General features: G+C 38.5%; 1 protein-coding gene across 1 annotated transcript in view; it reads right to left on the reverse strand.

Moving 5' to 3' along the window:
* Positions 1–17,957, reverse strand: part of LOC136864440 (protein white-like) — a 199,026-nt gene that overhangs the window by 164,186 nt on the left and 16,883 nt on the right. The window contains exons 3-4 of the mRNA XM_067141438.2: positions 8,395–8,633; positions 94–165 (exon numbers count right to left, since the gene is read on the reverse strand). Of these exons, the coding sequence (XP_066997539.2) occupies positions 94–165; positions 8,395–8,633 (311 nt within the window). The remainder of the gene's footprint in view (positions 1–93; positions 166–8,394; positions 8,634–17,957) is intronic.

Below are 17,957 nucleotides of genomic sequence, written 5' to 3' on the forward strand. Positions count from 1 at the left end.
TAATTAAAATCCATGCATAGGGAATTCAATAGTAAAACAATTTCAGAACTATTTGCTATTTGCTATTATTATCCATAACTTTGTGTAACTTACCTCTGATATTACTTCCTCCACACGTCGCATTCTCTGCTTGTAGGGTATGTGTCTGTCCATTCGAACTAATGCCTAGAACAACACAAGAACTTGTATGAGCCTAATGAAAATAATGTTTAATTCAGAGAAATAAAATGCGTAACGTAAAGTAAGATCTACAGTTTATCGATTGTTTACTGATCGTAGGTTCGCTAAAAATTCGATTATTCGTTTTAATGAACACGGTACAGGTTACTTGTAAACTGTAGGCCTATATTCTACAGGTTTCAATTAGCGTACCACTCTACGGATGTCAGAGTCTTGTGTGGTGTTCATATAGACTAGCAATAACAACATACGCAAGCCGATCGAAGGGCTGTGGAACTCTAGTTACTCTTGCAATCGTTTAAATCTACTCTTTCGGCTAAGTAAAAGAAGTATTCGAGCAATGCCATTTGTACCACAGTGTAACGGAGTTGAAAGCGTTGCAAGAGAAAGCCTATTTAAAATCGTGTTCTGTAGTCCGGCGACGAATGGGAGTGTACATTGTTGTATGTGCTCCGAACAATTCAAATGGAACTACCAATGGTGGTGGTGGTGACTTTTGTTTTAAAATGAAGAACAACTAGGTAATCATCCTTTCTATGGAACCACAACCAGTTGCAATTCATTTAACTGAAACTTAAAAATCCTATCAATTAGAATCACTGATGCATTTTAGAAATGATTTTAAACTATAATTTTCCATGAATTTTGTAAACCCTGCACTCACATTTGTACGGACTTTAGTATAATTAATTTTTAATGCAAGTTTGCTGATGTGATCCTGGGGATGGGTTCACATTAACTGAGGGTCGTATGAGTCAAGTGAGCACGATGAAAATTTGTGTCATATACAGAGTGAACAAAAATGCCACACGTGGAGGTCGCCATGCGGTTTCTCGTCGAAATTCACGACAAAAAATTTATCTTCCAAAACCTAGTCCCACCAATAGGTTTAATAGAAATGCGAGTTAGGAAACGAGGCTCTGGCAACGATGTAACGGCGTGCAGCGTGGCCAAGCACAGGTCGCATGAACTCGGCGCTATGCTGGTGGTGTCTCATTAGTTCAACGAGACGAGGTAAAGCCATAAATGCCGGTTGTGCAGAAGTGCCGATGTTCGAGTCGCGTTGGCGCCGATCTTTTTTCAGTTAATGCATCAAATTTTATCCAATGTACACCTCCAGTATGCAATACACTATGTTTTGTCTTACCGTTACAGTCACCTTTATTTAAACACTAGCTGATATACCTGTGCTTCGCTACGGGATTCTCAGAAAGACTGACTTTGTGGTTTTCCTAACTGAAGTCAGCATAGGTCATTACAAAAACGTCGGTAGGAATGTAGCGATTAGAAATAATGCCATCATATAAAATATTCTTATCAAATGAAAAACCGCACGTTTTCTCACTTTTAACGAACAGTACTACGGTGTCGATCTAACAGTCCAAAGTTTCAGAGCTAGAATACCAGGCCGCAGAGAGCCGTGAACACTCCTCTGCCATTATTCCGTTAAATATTCACACTGTTCATTCCAATCAGTGCCCCAGAGTAGGGATTGAATAGTTTGAATTCTATGATGAACCAGAGTGTTACCTACAGTAGTATCAGAAAATTTATGAAGCAGAGGAATGGCATGCTAAAGAAGAAAGTTATCTAACTCCCCAGCTACTTCCCGCCAATATTTAGGGAGGCTGTTACACTCGGTACGACCGGGCGAGTTGGCCGTGTGGTTAGGGGCGCGCTACAGTGACCTTGCATCCGGGAGACAGTGGATTCGAAACCCACTGTTGGCAGTCCTGAAGAATGGTATTCCGTGGTTTCCCATTTTCACATAGGGCAAAGGCTGGGATTGTACCTTAATTATGGTCAAAGCTGCTTCCTTCACACTGCCAGCCCTTTCCTCTCCCATCGTCGTCATAAGACTTACGTGTGTCGATGCGACGTAAAGCAGATTTTAAAAATATTCGGTACGCAGCAGTAATCCTAATATATCGGAGATTAGTGGTAACAGAAGACACAAAGCACATCACAACAAACAATGGTCAATTTATTGTTATTGTTGATCAATTTTATGAGTTTTCCATATTGTAGGCCTTCACATTTAGTTTTCTTCCGACACTGTGATATTAGAGCGTGTTATATAATTATTTATAGCGTAGATTGTAGTTACTTATTCTCCGACTTTACATACCGATATGCATTGAATTCTGTTTACCCATTTTCTCGTGACTCGGCGCTGATGTTGACTTAGTAACAAAAATCCAAATTCATGAATATATCTGTGATCATACCCGGTACGGTAACAATGTATAAGGCATAAATAACCGGAAATTTATTTCTATATAACTTTATCGATACGACCACTAATAACATAAATATTTGAGAATTGCATTTTAGGCCTTCCCCTAAACTACCATTTCACTCAGCGTGAATAAAATTATGTATGGCCTAGATTATAGCGACTTGTTTCCCGACTTTGCATACATATATTTTAGAATAAATTTTAAGATCTTTCCTTAAATTACCATTTTTCACAATGTGAATACAATTATTTATATCTTAGATTGCAGTGACATATTCTCCGACTTTGCCTACCGATTTTCATTGAGATACAACCACTAATATCATAAATATTTGAGAATTAAATTTGAGGCATTCCCCTAAACTACCATTTCACTCAGCGTGAATGCAATTAGTTATGGCCTAGATTATATCGACTTATTATCCCGGCGTTGCATATCGATTTTCATTAAGATATGGCCACTAATAACTTAAATACTTGAGAATTAAATTTTAGGCCTTCCCCTAAACTACCATTTCAATCAGCGTGAATAAAATTATTTATAGCCTAGATTGTAGCGACTTACTTCCCGACTTTGCATACCGATTTTCATTAAATTCTCTTAAGCCGTTTTATCGTGATGCGAGTACAGACAGACAGACAGACAGACAGACAGACAGACAGACAGACAGACAGACAGACAGACATTACGGAAAATTAAAAAGTGCATTGCCTTGTTACTGTGGACACGATTGATAGAGAAATATAACATGAACTTCTTACAGACGTAAACGACCACTTTCGTCCATTGCACAAATGAAGCCAATACGTAGAACATAATAGTGGACACATTAACATCGTCCCTATCCAATGCGGTACAAATAAACACAATACAGTATTGTAGGTAGGCTACACTGGATTGCCCATTATTCTACGCACAATAATTCCGTAGCGTACGTGTGACGTCCATTCTTATCTTCACAGAGCCGGTACGTACACTTACGAGCAACGTTCACTTCACAGCAGATGTTCAAAGTGGCCACCTTGCATCTGCAAACACTTCGCCACTCGCTGGAACATACTTTGCCGGACTCTACGCAACATACCTGCATCCACCATTGCCGATGCAGCATGCACGCGAGCTATTAGGTCTTGTACATCCATGGGTGGAGTACTATAAACATGTTCCTTTAAGTGTCTAGTGAGTTAGGGTCCGGGAACATGGAGGCCAGAACATTGGACCTCCACGACCAATCCATTTCCCTGGAAACGCTTCATTTAACCAGTTACGCACAGTCATTCCAAAGTGTGGCTGTGCACGATCATGCTGAAACCATAGCTGTCGCCGAACACCAAGTGGAAAGTTTTTTAAAGTGTCAGCCAAAGTATTGCCCAGAAATGTACGATAGCGGGGTGAATTCAACTCGTCCGGCTATAGGTAAGGGCCTAAAAGCACTCCTCCAACGATTCCAGTCCACAGGTTTATGCCTAAGCGTGCCTGAAAGCCACGTTAACGGATGTTTGTGGGTTGTGGTCAGACCAATAATGGCTGTTGTGATAGTTGAAAATATTTTCCCGGGTGAAGCTACATTCGTCACTCCATATCACATTCTTTATAAAATGTTCGTTATCTTTAATTTGTTGCAAAAGCCATTCACAGAAATGTACTCGTTGAATGCGCTCTTCTGGTCGCTGGTGTTGAGATAACGCGTAACAATAATATGAGATTCCTGGAGCTGCCTTGCAATATCACGGGTACTACGCCGAGGTGATCGGTGAACGGCTTCTAGAATGTCGTCCTCTGTTTGTGGAGTACGTCTAGTCCTTGGACGACCTCTGTCCACTACTTGTGGACGAAGATTACTGGTTTCCCGCAGGCGTTGCTCAAGGCGACGAAAAACATTCTTATCGGGATGGCGCATTTGAAGGTACCGTGCTGCATACGCACGAGCAGCAGCAGAAGCTTGGTTATTAGATGCACCCAACACTAAAAGCATACCGTCGTATTCGCCGTTTGTGTACTCCATCAGGAAGCCGCCCTACATGCACTTGACAGGACCGGTTATGGTTATGCACTGCGTGGTTAGTCGACTCATGCATTCAGTTGAATGGATTACACTGTCATTTGTTCGAATGTTGTCATGTGACAACATGATGTCATGCTTACAAACGCAGTTACACGACGGAAACTAGGGACCTGACGTCACACACACAAAAGCAAAAGAAACGCTGATGTAGGCTAGAGCCGTAGCTCCATGGTGCATGTGGGTTTGATAACCCAGCAGTCTACTCAGTGAGCTGCGACGGCGGGTACGGTAGAGCGGGATGATGCATGTTTCTCTATTACATTCCGATGCGCTGCAGGATGTGACAGTGTTGCCAGCTTCTCGTTTTCGACTTGTTTCCCAACAGCACCAGATCCGATTTGGCTGTAGAAACTTTTGTCTTGCAATGGGATGAGGAATCGCATGCCGACCTTTTTTTTTGTTCACCCAGTATGTGGAGGATGTGGTTTGCTGAGTTCTTTGTGCTATTAAATAATTTTACCTTCGAGTTAAATTCTGCATTCACAGTTGCAAGTAAAGTATTAAACATGTTCTGATTGTAACGATTTCGGTTAAATTACGTAACGAGTGAGTTCTCTTCCAGTAAATTTTCTTTACAATTTTCGATTTCTTACGGGACTGACCTGTGGACACCAAAGTCGAAGGATTAAATTTAGGAAGTCTAAGTATCTAGTTTACTGATTTGTGGATGTCCGGCTCCATGGCTAAATGGTTAGCGCGCTGGCCTTTGGTCACAGGGGTCCCGGGTTCGATTCCCGGCAGGGTCGAGAATTTGGTTAATTTCTCTGCCACGGGGACTGGGTGTGTGTGTCGTCTTCATCATCATGTCATCCTCATCACGACGCGCTGGTCGCATACGAGCGTCAAATCAAAAGACCTGCATGTGGCGAGCCGAACATGTCCTCGGACTCTCCCGGCACTAAAACCCATACGCCATTTCATTTCACCAAAGTCGAAGGATTAAAATGTAGAAAGTCTAGTAACTTACTTATTCTTTTATTTTCAGGTTTTCACTGAAAGAAAAGATTATATTTGCTTATAAATTGAAGCTGAATATAGCGACCTACTCTCACATAGGTTTTGGGTGATGATAGGATAGGATAGGAAAGGACTGAGAAGGTAGTAACCGTAGCCCAAATTGAGGTGAAGCGCCGTCATTTTCTTAGTGTCAAAATGGGAAACAACGAAAAATTATTCAGGGTTCGAAAATACCAACTGTCCATATAACCAACTTGTTCGGTGGATGTGTTTCTCGTTTGTCCTCGTTTCATTCATTATATCTTGAAGATGACTCCATTTCCATTTTTATTTAATAACATTAGTCGGACCGAATGAGTTCGCTATGCTTTATGGATCCTGTGCCTATAAGTTACATTCTGGAGATGGTGGGTTCGAGCCCCCATCAATAACAGCCCCGAAGATAGTTTTCGTAGTTTCTCATTTTCCTGTCAGGTAAATGTAACAGTACCTTACGTCATAAATAGCTAGAAAATCAAACGCTAAAGGGAATATTATTTTTATCTGTTTAAAACTTTGGGCATTTATTTTGTGTCAGGAAAGTATTTTAGTTGGCATTATGCTTGTGTACTTTCATACTAAATAAGTAAATACATAATTAAATAAATAAATGGTCCTATTTTCATCACAATTATCATTGTAAGTGGACCCTCAACATCTGTATAATGAAACATTTTAGAGTTTAGTTACACTGTCCAACTTTGACTGCACAACGTTGAGATTGGCAATGCAGTGACAAAATGTCCGCCTTGGTATTATGTACATTTTGGTTGTAGTGGCAGTTACCGTGTCTACAACTTGAATATTGTTTCCAAAGTTAGGAGACAGTGAACTTGAGATTAAGGTGGATTAAATTTCAATACCTCTATTCGAGGTATCAAATACTGCACTCGTGAAGCAATCAGACAATTTAAATTAGCTGATCGTGCAGCGATATATGATGCGATATATCCATTAGCGAAGGACCTAATTCGAAATTGCCGATTTGTATAAAGGTAGGTATAAAATGGCCGTCCCCGCGGTGCAGGGGTAGCTTGCCTGTCTCTTACCCGGAGGACCCGGGTTCGATTCCCAGCCAGGACAGGGATTTTTACCTGCATCTGAGGGCTGGTTCGAGGTCCACTCAGCCTACCTGATTACATTTGAGGATTTATCTGACGGTGAGATGGCGGTCCATCTCTAGAAAGCCGAGAATAACGACCGTGAGTATACGTCGTGCTGACCACAAGACACGTCATAATCTGCAGGCTGTAACCGTACAACAGGGTTACAGACTCCATTCAGTATTTATTATTATTATTATTATGATTATTATTATTATTATCATTATTAACCTGATTCATTAGATTTTATATATTCTGTTTCTCATCATTTAGACTGTAATAATTAGGTATCGCGTATATTATTGTATTTAATCATAGGTTAAGTGAATATGTTTGTAATTATTCTGTATTGTAGTAAGTGAGATTTGTTGGTTTCATATTGTCATGCTGTGGCTTGTAACTTTGGCTAGATGAGCTGGCATAGTATTTTGCAATCGAGGCTATGTTTAACTGTGCAAGGAGATTTCCCGGTGACGCATTCGGTACAGTCATTCTCGGACCGCTTGGGTACGCTTAGACGACACATGACTGATGACATCAGTGCGTGGACACGTGATTGCGACCAAGTGTCAGTATTCGCCAGCTACTGTATGTTGAAGTGGAAGGGATGAACAGTGAGTGGGGAGATGAGTCGTCATCGCGAGGTGATATAAGTCGAGGCAACGGTAGTGAGAGATTCAGATGATATCACTCAGTTCACAGTACTCAGTTCATAAGCAGTTGATATCGTGCAGATCATATGTAACAGTCAGATGTATCAAATGGAAGAAGTGGTCTTAGTGTGATGGCCAGAGCTAAGAGTTGTGTTTGAAGAGATAATCATCGAGGAAGTCTACAAGTGGTGGTTGTATCCGAGCAGAGACGGGTACTATGCTGATAAAGAAACATCATCTTCTTGTGAGGATGGACTTCACAAGATGTTTCAATAATATTTTCCAATTATTTAAAATATATTGAGTGGACGTAATTACATTGGAGCTCCCTACACGCGTACATGGTATGTAGGCCAACTCCTTGTTATATAAGAAGATTACAACAGACGGCTCCCGACTTCAGCTCACAGGTTTTCCCAAGAATTTCAAGTTCAACAGCGGTGTATGCAGACAACAGGTAATTAAAGCATCAGACATGTTATGCATTCATAACATGAAGAAGAGTGTAATCAGCGGCGATATCACATCTCACTTCAAGTTCATGCCAATAGCTTTTTTTGTTTAGATTAAATTTTCCTTTTCTTTGTACCGCAAATCTCACGATATATTTCTTTTGTTAAATTAAAAGACGTAAATGATTGTTCATTGTGACGTAAATTTAGTCATAAACTCAGTTTTATTTTTAATTATAATTAAGTGATTCCAGTTCCATGTACAATCCTCAATTGTGGAAATGCAACAGTAATTTAATATTGTCCTGATCCATATCCCTGTATATTGCCAGATATGTGAGTTTATCACCTCACGCCTTGAGATAATTGATATAAGAGGTATGCTCTACCGAATTTTGTTGTTTTTCTTAAAAAAAGCAACTGGCGCTCAAACAAATGTTATTTATATTATGTGGAAGATATGAAGGTATAAGAGTAGTGGTCAGAGTAGCCACAGAACCCCACAATAGGCAAGCCTGAATGATTTTCCGTTCTTTCCAATTTTCACACTAGAAAAATGACGTTTTGGCCACAGTCACGATTTTCCCAATCCCAGCCCTTTCGTATCCTATAACCACCGAGAATCTATGAGTTAGCGTCACGTTAAACTAAGACAGGGAGATCAGGAAAAAAGAGATTAAAACAAAAAGAAGGCGGAAGTCTAACCTGGAATACGAGGTGTTCTCGTACTGTAAGGGTCCCGATGAAGAGGTCATCTTGCTGGACGTATGCCGACAGACTAGCTAGGGTATTGCTGGACACGGGGAAACCATTGATAGCTCTCTGACCGGTTACAAGCACAGTCGGTGGAGAGCGGAACATGAGGGTATTCAATAAGGTTGTCTTGCCGGCCCCGCTTGATCCCATGATGGCCAACAACTCTCCTGGGTACGCAATTCCATTTACTGCAACAAGAAACAAGTTTTCAATAACATACCATCACTGAAAATTTTGTTTAAGCTTATGCAGATGAATTCCTTCAGAGATGTGTTCAGTGATGAGCCCTTGGCTAGCTACCATAAGGGGTTCGGGTGGGTCAGGTTTGTGGCGGTGTCAGAATATTGTTGGAGGTCTTCGGCGCTGCAGTCCTACACCATTGTAGAGGAGCCCTTATCAGCAGTAAACATTGTATCGGTGTAGGTCTTACGGCTTTTCACGGCTTAAGCCTCAAACGTATTCTTTAAAACATTGTTTGTATTTCGACTAGGACAGATTTCGTGACAGTAGTTTTATATATATATATATATATATGCATGTATTTATTTATTTATTTATTTATTTATTTATTTATTTATTTATTTATTTATTTATTTATTTATTTATTTATTTATACGGTTCGAAGCAACCGTCTCTGCGCTTACTGATGTTGACAAAGAAAAGAAGAACCCAGCGAGCTGGCCGTGCGGTCAGGATCGCGCAGCTGTAAGCTTGCATTCGGGAGATAGTGGCTTCGAGTCTCACCGTCGGTAGCCCTGAAGATGGTTTTCCGCCGTTTCTCATTTTACACCATACAAAAGCTGGGGCTGTGCCTTAATTAAGGCCATGGCCGCTACATTCCCAATCCTTTCCCAACTTTTCGAGGCCGAAAAAGGTTTTATGTGTTAGTGCGACATTAAACAAGTAGAAGGAAGGAAGGAAGGAAGGAAGGAAGGAAGGAAAGAAAAAAAGACTTAATATGGGCCTTCGTTTCTCTTTTTTCTTCAGTCGTATAATCTAAGGCAGATTATTGTAACGGTTCTCTGCTTTGGAGCGAGGGCACAATTCCGAGACCATTTGTAAACTGGGGCAACAAGTGTATGGACTGGACAGAAAGCTCCAAGATAAAATCGTGACGTGAATTATGAACTATTCTGTCTCCATAGTGCGACACCATCTGTGTGGCCTACATAGCACGTAATTTATAGCCTGTTACTTCTGCAGCCGGCAAGTGTTTGTAGATTGATTCAGTGTAATTGTTCACTTTAACTGTTCGTGTAGTTTTTAAGAAAAAAGAAAAAGAAATTTGTTGAAGAGTAGAATAGAGAAACAGCCAAAAGTTGGTGCGACGTTAAACAAGTAGAAGGAAGGAAGGAAGGAAGGAAGGAAGGAAGGAAGGAAGGAAGGAAGGAAGGAAGGAAGGAAGGAAGGAAGGAAGGGAAGAAAAGAAGACTTTATATTGCACCCTTGCAGAGCTCCTTCGGTGTTGACTGGATTCCACTGTTGCCTCGGCTGCCCTAAAAAAAAAATATACTTACCGAAGGTGGTGAGATCTTCTCAGGCGCGATCAGTCCCCGTCGTCGAATCAGGATGCATAGGGATATTGCGTTTGGTAAACTATTCACTACAATGATTTATGACTCAGACTGATTTAAGTTTAAATGTGTATATAAATTTTATTTGATATAATCAAAGGAAAGAAAGGTGTAGGTAAATTTTTATAAAATGTAAATTAAGGTTTTGTTAGTGTTACATTTTTGCCTTATGAGGCTGTATAACTAGAATTCCCATAATGACACTCATGACCACCTCGTTATCCATAAAGAAAATGTTTATAATTTGTCACTGAATATTTATATTAAATGATATTTTCTATTTGTTCATCAGATTACATGATGCCTGTGTAACTGTACACATTTACAAGGATGATGTTGTTTATATACCAGGTGGATCAGTTGAATAACAACATAATGATGAGAATATTTAATAATAATAATACTAATAGTAATAATAATAATAATAATATTGAAGTGAATGAATTATATCTGTGGCCACACCAAGTTATTTATCGAAATACTACCTGCCATCAGTTAAAATAATCATAATAGATATATCTAAGATATTAAAATAAACAAAAATGTTGATATTAATTAATTAATAAAATTATTTTGATATCACTTAATTACATTGGGAGCTATTTTAAAGACTTCGGAAATATTTCCACCATATATCCAAATTGCGTATATAAAATTTGGAAAACACCTGAAATGTAATACAATAATAATAGTAATAATAATAATAATGATAACAATAATAATAATTGAAATAATGCGGCGATTTCGTGTAAAATCAAATCCAGAAACATCAGTAATAACCTCTCAAATATGTAAAATAAGTCTACAAATAAACAGACAAGAAGTTACCATAATAAAATAATTAAAAAAATAATTAATTAATTTTACTAATTAATTGCAATCAAATTTAGCAATTACCTAATTAAATGCCTAACTGACTACTGGGAACCATTATTTGTGACTCAAATCTTTCAAGATAATGATATCAAATGAATTTACAGTGCATTGAGATGATAATAATACTATTTCAATAATAATAATAATAATAATAATAATAATAATAATAATAATAATAATAATAATAATAATTGTAATAATTAAAATAATAATAATAATAATAATAATATCACTCAATGAATATTTTCTCTATATTGGATATCATTAATAAATCCTTAAGACTTCAATATTTGTCTACCCAAAATCCGATGTTGTTGATAATTAAATCGTGGATAAAATTTGGATTAAAATATAAAATATTAATATGTAATTAATTAATAAATCCACAGTCCACTGACACAAGCGATTAATATTATATTCTTGAGGACTCCCTAATAGCCTGTGAATTACATTGATAAATGTTAAATAAAAAGATTCAATAATAATAATAATAATAATAATAATAATAATAATAATAATAATAATAATAATAATAATAATAATTATTATTATTATTTCAACCTGACCTGTAAGTACGGTACCACTGATCCACCATCCTGATAAACCATAACATGTTTGTGTCGGTTACCTTAGAACATTCATTTATCTTAATCAACACCATTGGAATATAATCTTTCTTAACAGTACTTATTGAATTTACCTTCATCTATAAAACCACGTTTGTTAGGATAAATCATAATTTAATGAAATACCTGACTCACTGTGTAAAGGCAGAACCATAAATTTCTCCTGGCAGATTTACCAATATTAATAATAATAATAATAATATTTCTCTGAACAAATAAATATTACTGACTTCCCAGGTAGATTTTATAATTTCAAATACCCTCCTTCCGGGTGCAATAAACAACAAATTTTAATCTGATAATTCAGTAACCTTTAACTTACATAATGGACCTTAGTTGTTGCCGTATACGAATCTAAAGCTTTGCTTTCATATATATATGCGAGTGACCCTTACTTAAATACCGTAAATTATATCTGGAGACGATAGCTCTCCTACTTAGAATAAACGTGCAATAACTTCTTCTAATATGTACACCAAGCGAGATGACACAGCCAAAAATCCTAACCTAATACCTAAATTTCTACTAATATATACATAGATGAACCCTGTCATATGCTCATACCACAGCATTGGGTTGTTTCAGTGTCCCAATACATTATAATTCACTGAAACTTAACCATGACCCAGTGCAAATGTTACTGTGGTTCCCTCACAATAATATACATGGATAATGTACAGACAATACAAGAATGTACCTAACAAAATGGCAAAATAGAGGCAAAAAAAAAGAGAAATATATTTAACCATAATAATAATAATAATAATAATCTGCTGAAACCAACAAAAATAGTTCCCATTTGCAAGCATTCATACCAGCTCAGTTGGATGACCCAAGTTACCAACCTAACGCTAGAATGTCACTCAAAAACGTATTATGACCTTTCTCTGACATAAACGATATTGTATCACGGCTAAACCATTTTACGTATCATTTGGTCCTTCACATCATACCCATCTTAGACTGGCCTATTTTTCTTACATTATTCATTTTACGCCGTCATTATCATTTTTTATTCTGCACAATTATATCCCAACTCAGCTATCATGCTGAATACCTACATCTCCAGTCACATATGAGAATATTCATCATACTCATTGTTCTACATGCATTTCCAGGTCAATACCATCATGTATTACCATAAACTCTTAACTACGGACTTTCAAATACCTCCAACCAATTTGCCATCACTCAATATCGTTTTATTGTTCGAAACCACTTTACTTTACCTGAGCCAAAAAAAAAAAAACTTTTTACTTAGTACTGTTCATCCAACTGACTAGCCATGTTACTTGCCATAACAACAAAATATGTAAACGTATCACTGTTACTGTCGCCCAATCAGCATTCTCGACAGTAACTGTTGAATATATGTATTATCGTTACGGGACTTCCTGCGTCAAGCAAATGAAATTTCTGCCTAATATACTGACAATGCTACTAATAATAATAATAATAACAGTGCAGATATACACAACTGTACATTATATTTGCCTCAAAAAATAATTCTGTTCGATACTGACAGAACGAATTAGTACACACACGACTAATAATAATAATAATAATAATAATAATATTTACGCTACTCATAGACAGAGTTATCCTAATTTTCTGGCTGTGTACCCGGGTTTTATAGTTATACACCGTCACTCACATAACTATTTACATTAAGATACCATTATTAAAGGAAAGCTTTAGATTCTAAGTAAACATGAGGTTATGTACTCACATTGACGGCATTTCGGGATCACCCAGGACTTGAGGCAGCCATGTTGTCTTACAGATTCATGACAAACATGTTAATATCATTGGTCATTCTTGATGTATCCGACATTGGCTTATACTACTTTCCACTCTTGTTAACACTTTACACACGTTTATTTTCTGCTCATACTTGTTAAACACTACAACTTATTTTAACACTTGACATTATGCACAAACATATATGTATAACACACACAGTACTCGGATATCCTGTAACCTAGGCCTTATTTTACGTGCTAATGCTCTAGCACACAGCTGTTTCGAATGTAGCGAAGTCTTTGGTGGGCTCAGTAGCTCTCTTTTGTGTACACCAACTGCTGGAGAAAGCGTCTACCCCCCGCTCGACCTAAATATTTCGTAGAAAGTAAAAGTATTTCCTCCGCTCAACGTTTCAAACACCACTAACAACTCAGCTGTAGCAGGCAATGTTTCCACTCTTACGGCCTACCAATGCCTATTGAACTGTCTGCTTTGCTCTGCGGGCTACATATTGAAAATACGTCACATAAGATGTAACTCTGCATAATTCACAGTTTCATTTCTTTACCCTGCGTAGATTTTGACACTTGTACAATTTGTTAATCTTTTCCTCCACTCACTTGTGGGGTTTCAAAAACTTTACCACCTACACTTCTGTTTATAACACTCATTTCCGCCTGCAAAGTACTAACAAATATATATAATTCAACACAATCGTACTTGAGTGCGGAGCAAATTTAAGACACGTCTGACCGCCACTAGACTCTTAGTGCTGACTGCCTCCTGAGAAGCTACTGCTCGGGGATGTTGGCGCACAAAATCGGCGTAGGAACACTAATTCTTGCCATCAAAAATCCCAACTAAAGGAATGCTGGGTAGCTCCAAAACAAAGTTGCTAAAAACATGAAATGCCTTGTACACCCAGACTGCATAACTTCTTGTTACTACCGTGATGCACCGTAACTCTTAAATTGTTCGTAATTACTTTTACAATACAGTAGGCGTTAGTTGGACTATATCTTCTGCCGCGCTGGTGAACCGCTCTCCACGCTGGCAAGGGGTTCCCACTGCCGTTGATAACAAACACCTGGATACACAATATTCCAATTCATTTGCCACAAACCAATAAGTTAGTTCAGAATTATTACAATAATTACTGACATCTCCTCTTGATACAATCTTCCTTAAATACTGACAGGGATTAATTACAAGCCACATATCATTTGGTCGCGCTAATTTTGAAATTATTTAAATGCAGCAATCTGATTGGAGCGCATACTCCGATGTTCATCTATATAGACGAGTTCATTCCAGAATAAGGGGATTCGGGTATCTAGAACCATGATTCTCCATCTCAGTCACTCCTGCCAGTACTTTTCCACTCTAACTACGCAGTTTCAAAATATGACGTAATAACAGGTGTTCCAGTAACTTATTTTTAGCAGAGAAAGAAGCGTGGGTTCCTATCAAGGCTTCATTCTCACGAGCTAGCTACCAGAAATTTCCAATGCTGTCCCATGTTTTAACCCGCCGGATTATTACTGTTAATTATTAAATACAATTATTAAAATTTAGCCAATCAGACTCAGCTGATGGGTGCAACATGGACCTTCGTTTCCCTTTTTCCTTTGCCTAAGAGACAATACCGCCTATCCGACAATGCTCTTTCTATCCATTGTGTTCCTTAAGACAGCCCACGCCTCCCAGCCACATGCGGATATGCAGTCTATCAGAACAATTTTTATTCTGTTAATTTTTCTATGGGTGCATGTAAAGGAAAATGAACTTCACCGTACTGTAGGGGTGTATGTTTGCATGACGTATTTACGCACTCCTACAGTACACTGTATATAAGGTTCATTTTCCTTTGTACACCAGCATACCAAGATGAGCACATGGACTGCATGAGCTGGGAGGCGTGACCAGTTTTAAGGCAAATAATGGAAAGGAAGAGCATTGTCAGATAGGCGGCATTGTTTAAGCGACGATATACAGGTATTCTGGTATTTAGTAGGTTATTTCTAACCCATAATTTCTTCTGTAACGTGCATCACATATAAGTAAAATGACTAATGATTGTCAGTCATACCAAAGGTTTCTGAAAGCATTTGCTTCTTCTTTATTAGGAACGTTAGTATGTCAGAACGTCCTAATATAAAGAGCCTAAGGAAATGTTAGTTTATATGAAACAACAAAGAAGATATGTGTTATTGTTTCTACATATCAAGCAAAAGAATCTGGAGTATCGATATAACATTTAACTCAATAAGTCAGTGACAACTTCAAAATTAAAACTGTCAAATATTTCGGAAAGAAAAGTAAAAGTAAATTAGTCCTGATTCTGCGCTACAGCTACAGTATACCTACAACTAACCTCCTAGTCAGAAAGCAGTCTATAGAAACGCTACCATGGCGATCCAAGCGTGTACCACAAGATAAAACCTGCCAGAAAGAAACAGATCATGTGAAAACCATCCACATGAACAATATAAAACAATATAAAAATTACCTATCGAAAGAGAGATCAATTATCGGAAATAATGCAGCTAATTTTATTGTTCTTCTAATACATTCCATTCAGGCCTTCAGAAAAACGAAACGGTGGATTTCTCTGAAGTTCTGAAGCACTTACAGATTTTATTGACAGCAGGCTCGTGTAAAATTACTTTCATTTAGTGAGATACGCGCAGGGAACATAAAACACAGTTGAAACCAAGAATGAAAAATAGGCCTACACAAGAACTTCAAGAGTCGGATAAAATAGCGATAGCCGATAATTCGTGCACTACAGACCACAATGCAGCCTACATTTAAGAGGCATTACTAATACTACTAAATTCCTTCAATTTCTGTCCGTTAACATACATTGATTTAATAGTCATTGGTGGAATAAATAAACATCAGGATATGAATATACTTCATTCTTTTTACTTTTGCCAGTGGTTTAACGCCATACTAAGTCATACAAGTTTTCGGCGACGTTGGGATGGAAGAGGGTTAGGATGGGAAATGTAGCAGTCGTAGCCTTAATTTAAGTACAGCGTCGGTATTTTCCTGGTGTGAATATGAGAAACCACAGAAAACCACATCCAGGGCTGCTGATGGTGAAATCAGAATACGTAATCTTCCGAACGCAAGCGTTTGGCGACAGGACTCGTACCGTTCAACCAACTCTCTTGGTAGTTAAATATTTTGTTCCTTCAGATGCGCTATGTACCACTTTATAACATCTTATTCTTTATAATATAGCTTTTGGGCTTTTGCCGTGTAAAAAGAAAAAAGAAAACCAATCACCTTGGTTCCTTGACACTGCAAAAGCTATTGTTATTTGCAAAGGCCTGTGGTAGCACCTTTCGGTACTTCCTAGAAGGGTGATTAGTGAATCAGCAGACCGGGCAGTTTCCAGCCAGTCTGAAGGGCATAGCTGGTATTTCCGTGTATTATTCTCGTCGCAAAGTCGACGAAAGAATAGGGTGGGTGGACAGTAACTCAGTGTTGGGCTCCCTGGTGGAGTCAATGTTGGTGCTATACTCGGAGTCAGTGTTAGACTTAGTGGTGAAGTCAGTGTGACACTCAGTGTGTTGGGGTTGGGTGGCTGTGCTGAGAGCGACAGAGGTGTTGGTTGTCGCTAGTGTCCCACCGAGATCTGAACGAGGAGCTGTTGTTGTGGTGTCGGAGGGTCCAGTGAGTGGGTGGACTGGAGACGACGGAGTGAGAGCACCGTGTGTTCGTGTATTTCCGTGGATCGCCGTGAGTCCGCGGGCGAAGCGCTATCGTGAGGTTGAGGGTAAATGGACCTGCGTTAATATTCGCTGTCGTGAGTACGGTCCTGCTGTTGAATACTGTTGAGCTGTTTATTTGTTGACTGCATGTGACTGTGTGAATTACTGGCCTGTCTCTGGAGTCGAACCAAGGAATAGTCATCGTGTGCTGTGTAGACCCTAGCCCTGTGTTTAAATCCAGCGGTCTACACACAGCTACTGTATGAGGTGACTGGACTTGAGGAAGTGGAAGTAAGAATTAGCCGTCCCCAGGTACTGCAATGGGCAGGACCGCCTGCATAAATAGCGGAGGAAAATGGGAGGATAATTGTTGACTGTTACCGTAATAGTAAGCTATAAACAACATAATAGCATCAAACACGTCGTTAGAATAATTACAGCTTGCTATTTCTGAACAATTTACTCTTATTAGAGAAACGTATTCTTATCTTATTACCGGCTGCCGTGAGTGCGAGATTTGTACAGCTGGGGCATCGATGGTTGAGCGATATTCTGCTGACATCTTCAGACTCACCCCAGGTAGAAAGAGATGCCTAGCGCAGGTGGTAATGGACTGCTAGTTTCAATCATACGGACGTGGGTTCTATTCCTCGTCAAGAAGTAGAAACATTTAGAAACGAGTTTTCCACTGCTTGAGAAGCACCGATACTACGCCAAGAATGAGAATAAGATTCATTCCTGAGGGGCAAAGGCTGCCGGGAAAAGTTAATCACTCTATCCCTCTTAGTACCGAAGATCCACTCATGCATCGAACTTCATGGCCTGTACGGAGATAACTTTGATTTGCTTCTGCACTCTCCAGGGAAAGGATAGAATTATAGTTTAATTCAAGGATCAGGGTCACATAGCCTACTTTCAAGCATTATACCTGACAATAATAATAATAATAATAATAATAATAATAATAATAA

The sequence above is a fragment of the Anabrus simplex genome, chromosome 2 (genome assembly GCF_040414725.1).
Source record: "Anabrus simplex isolate iqAnaSimp1 chromosome 2, ASM4041472v1, whole genome shotgun sequence".
Classification (NCBI taxonomy): Eukaryota; Metazoa; Arthropoda; class Insecta; order Orthoptera; family Tettigoniidae; genus Anabrus; species Anabrus simplex.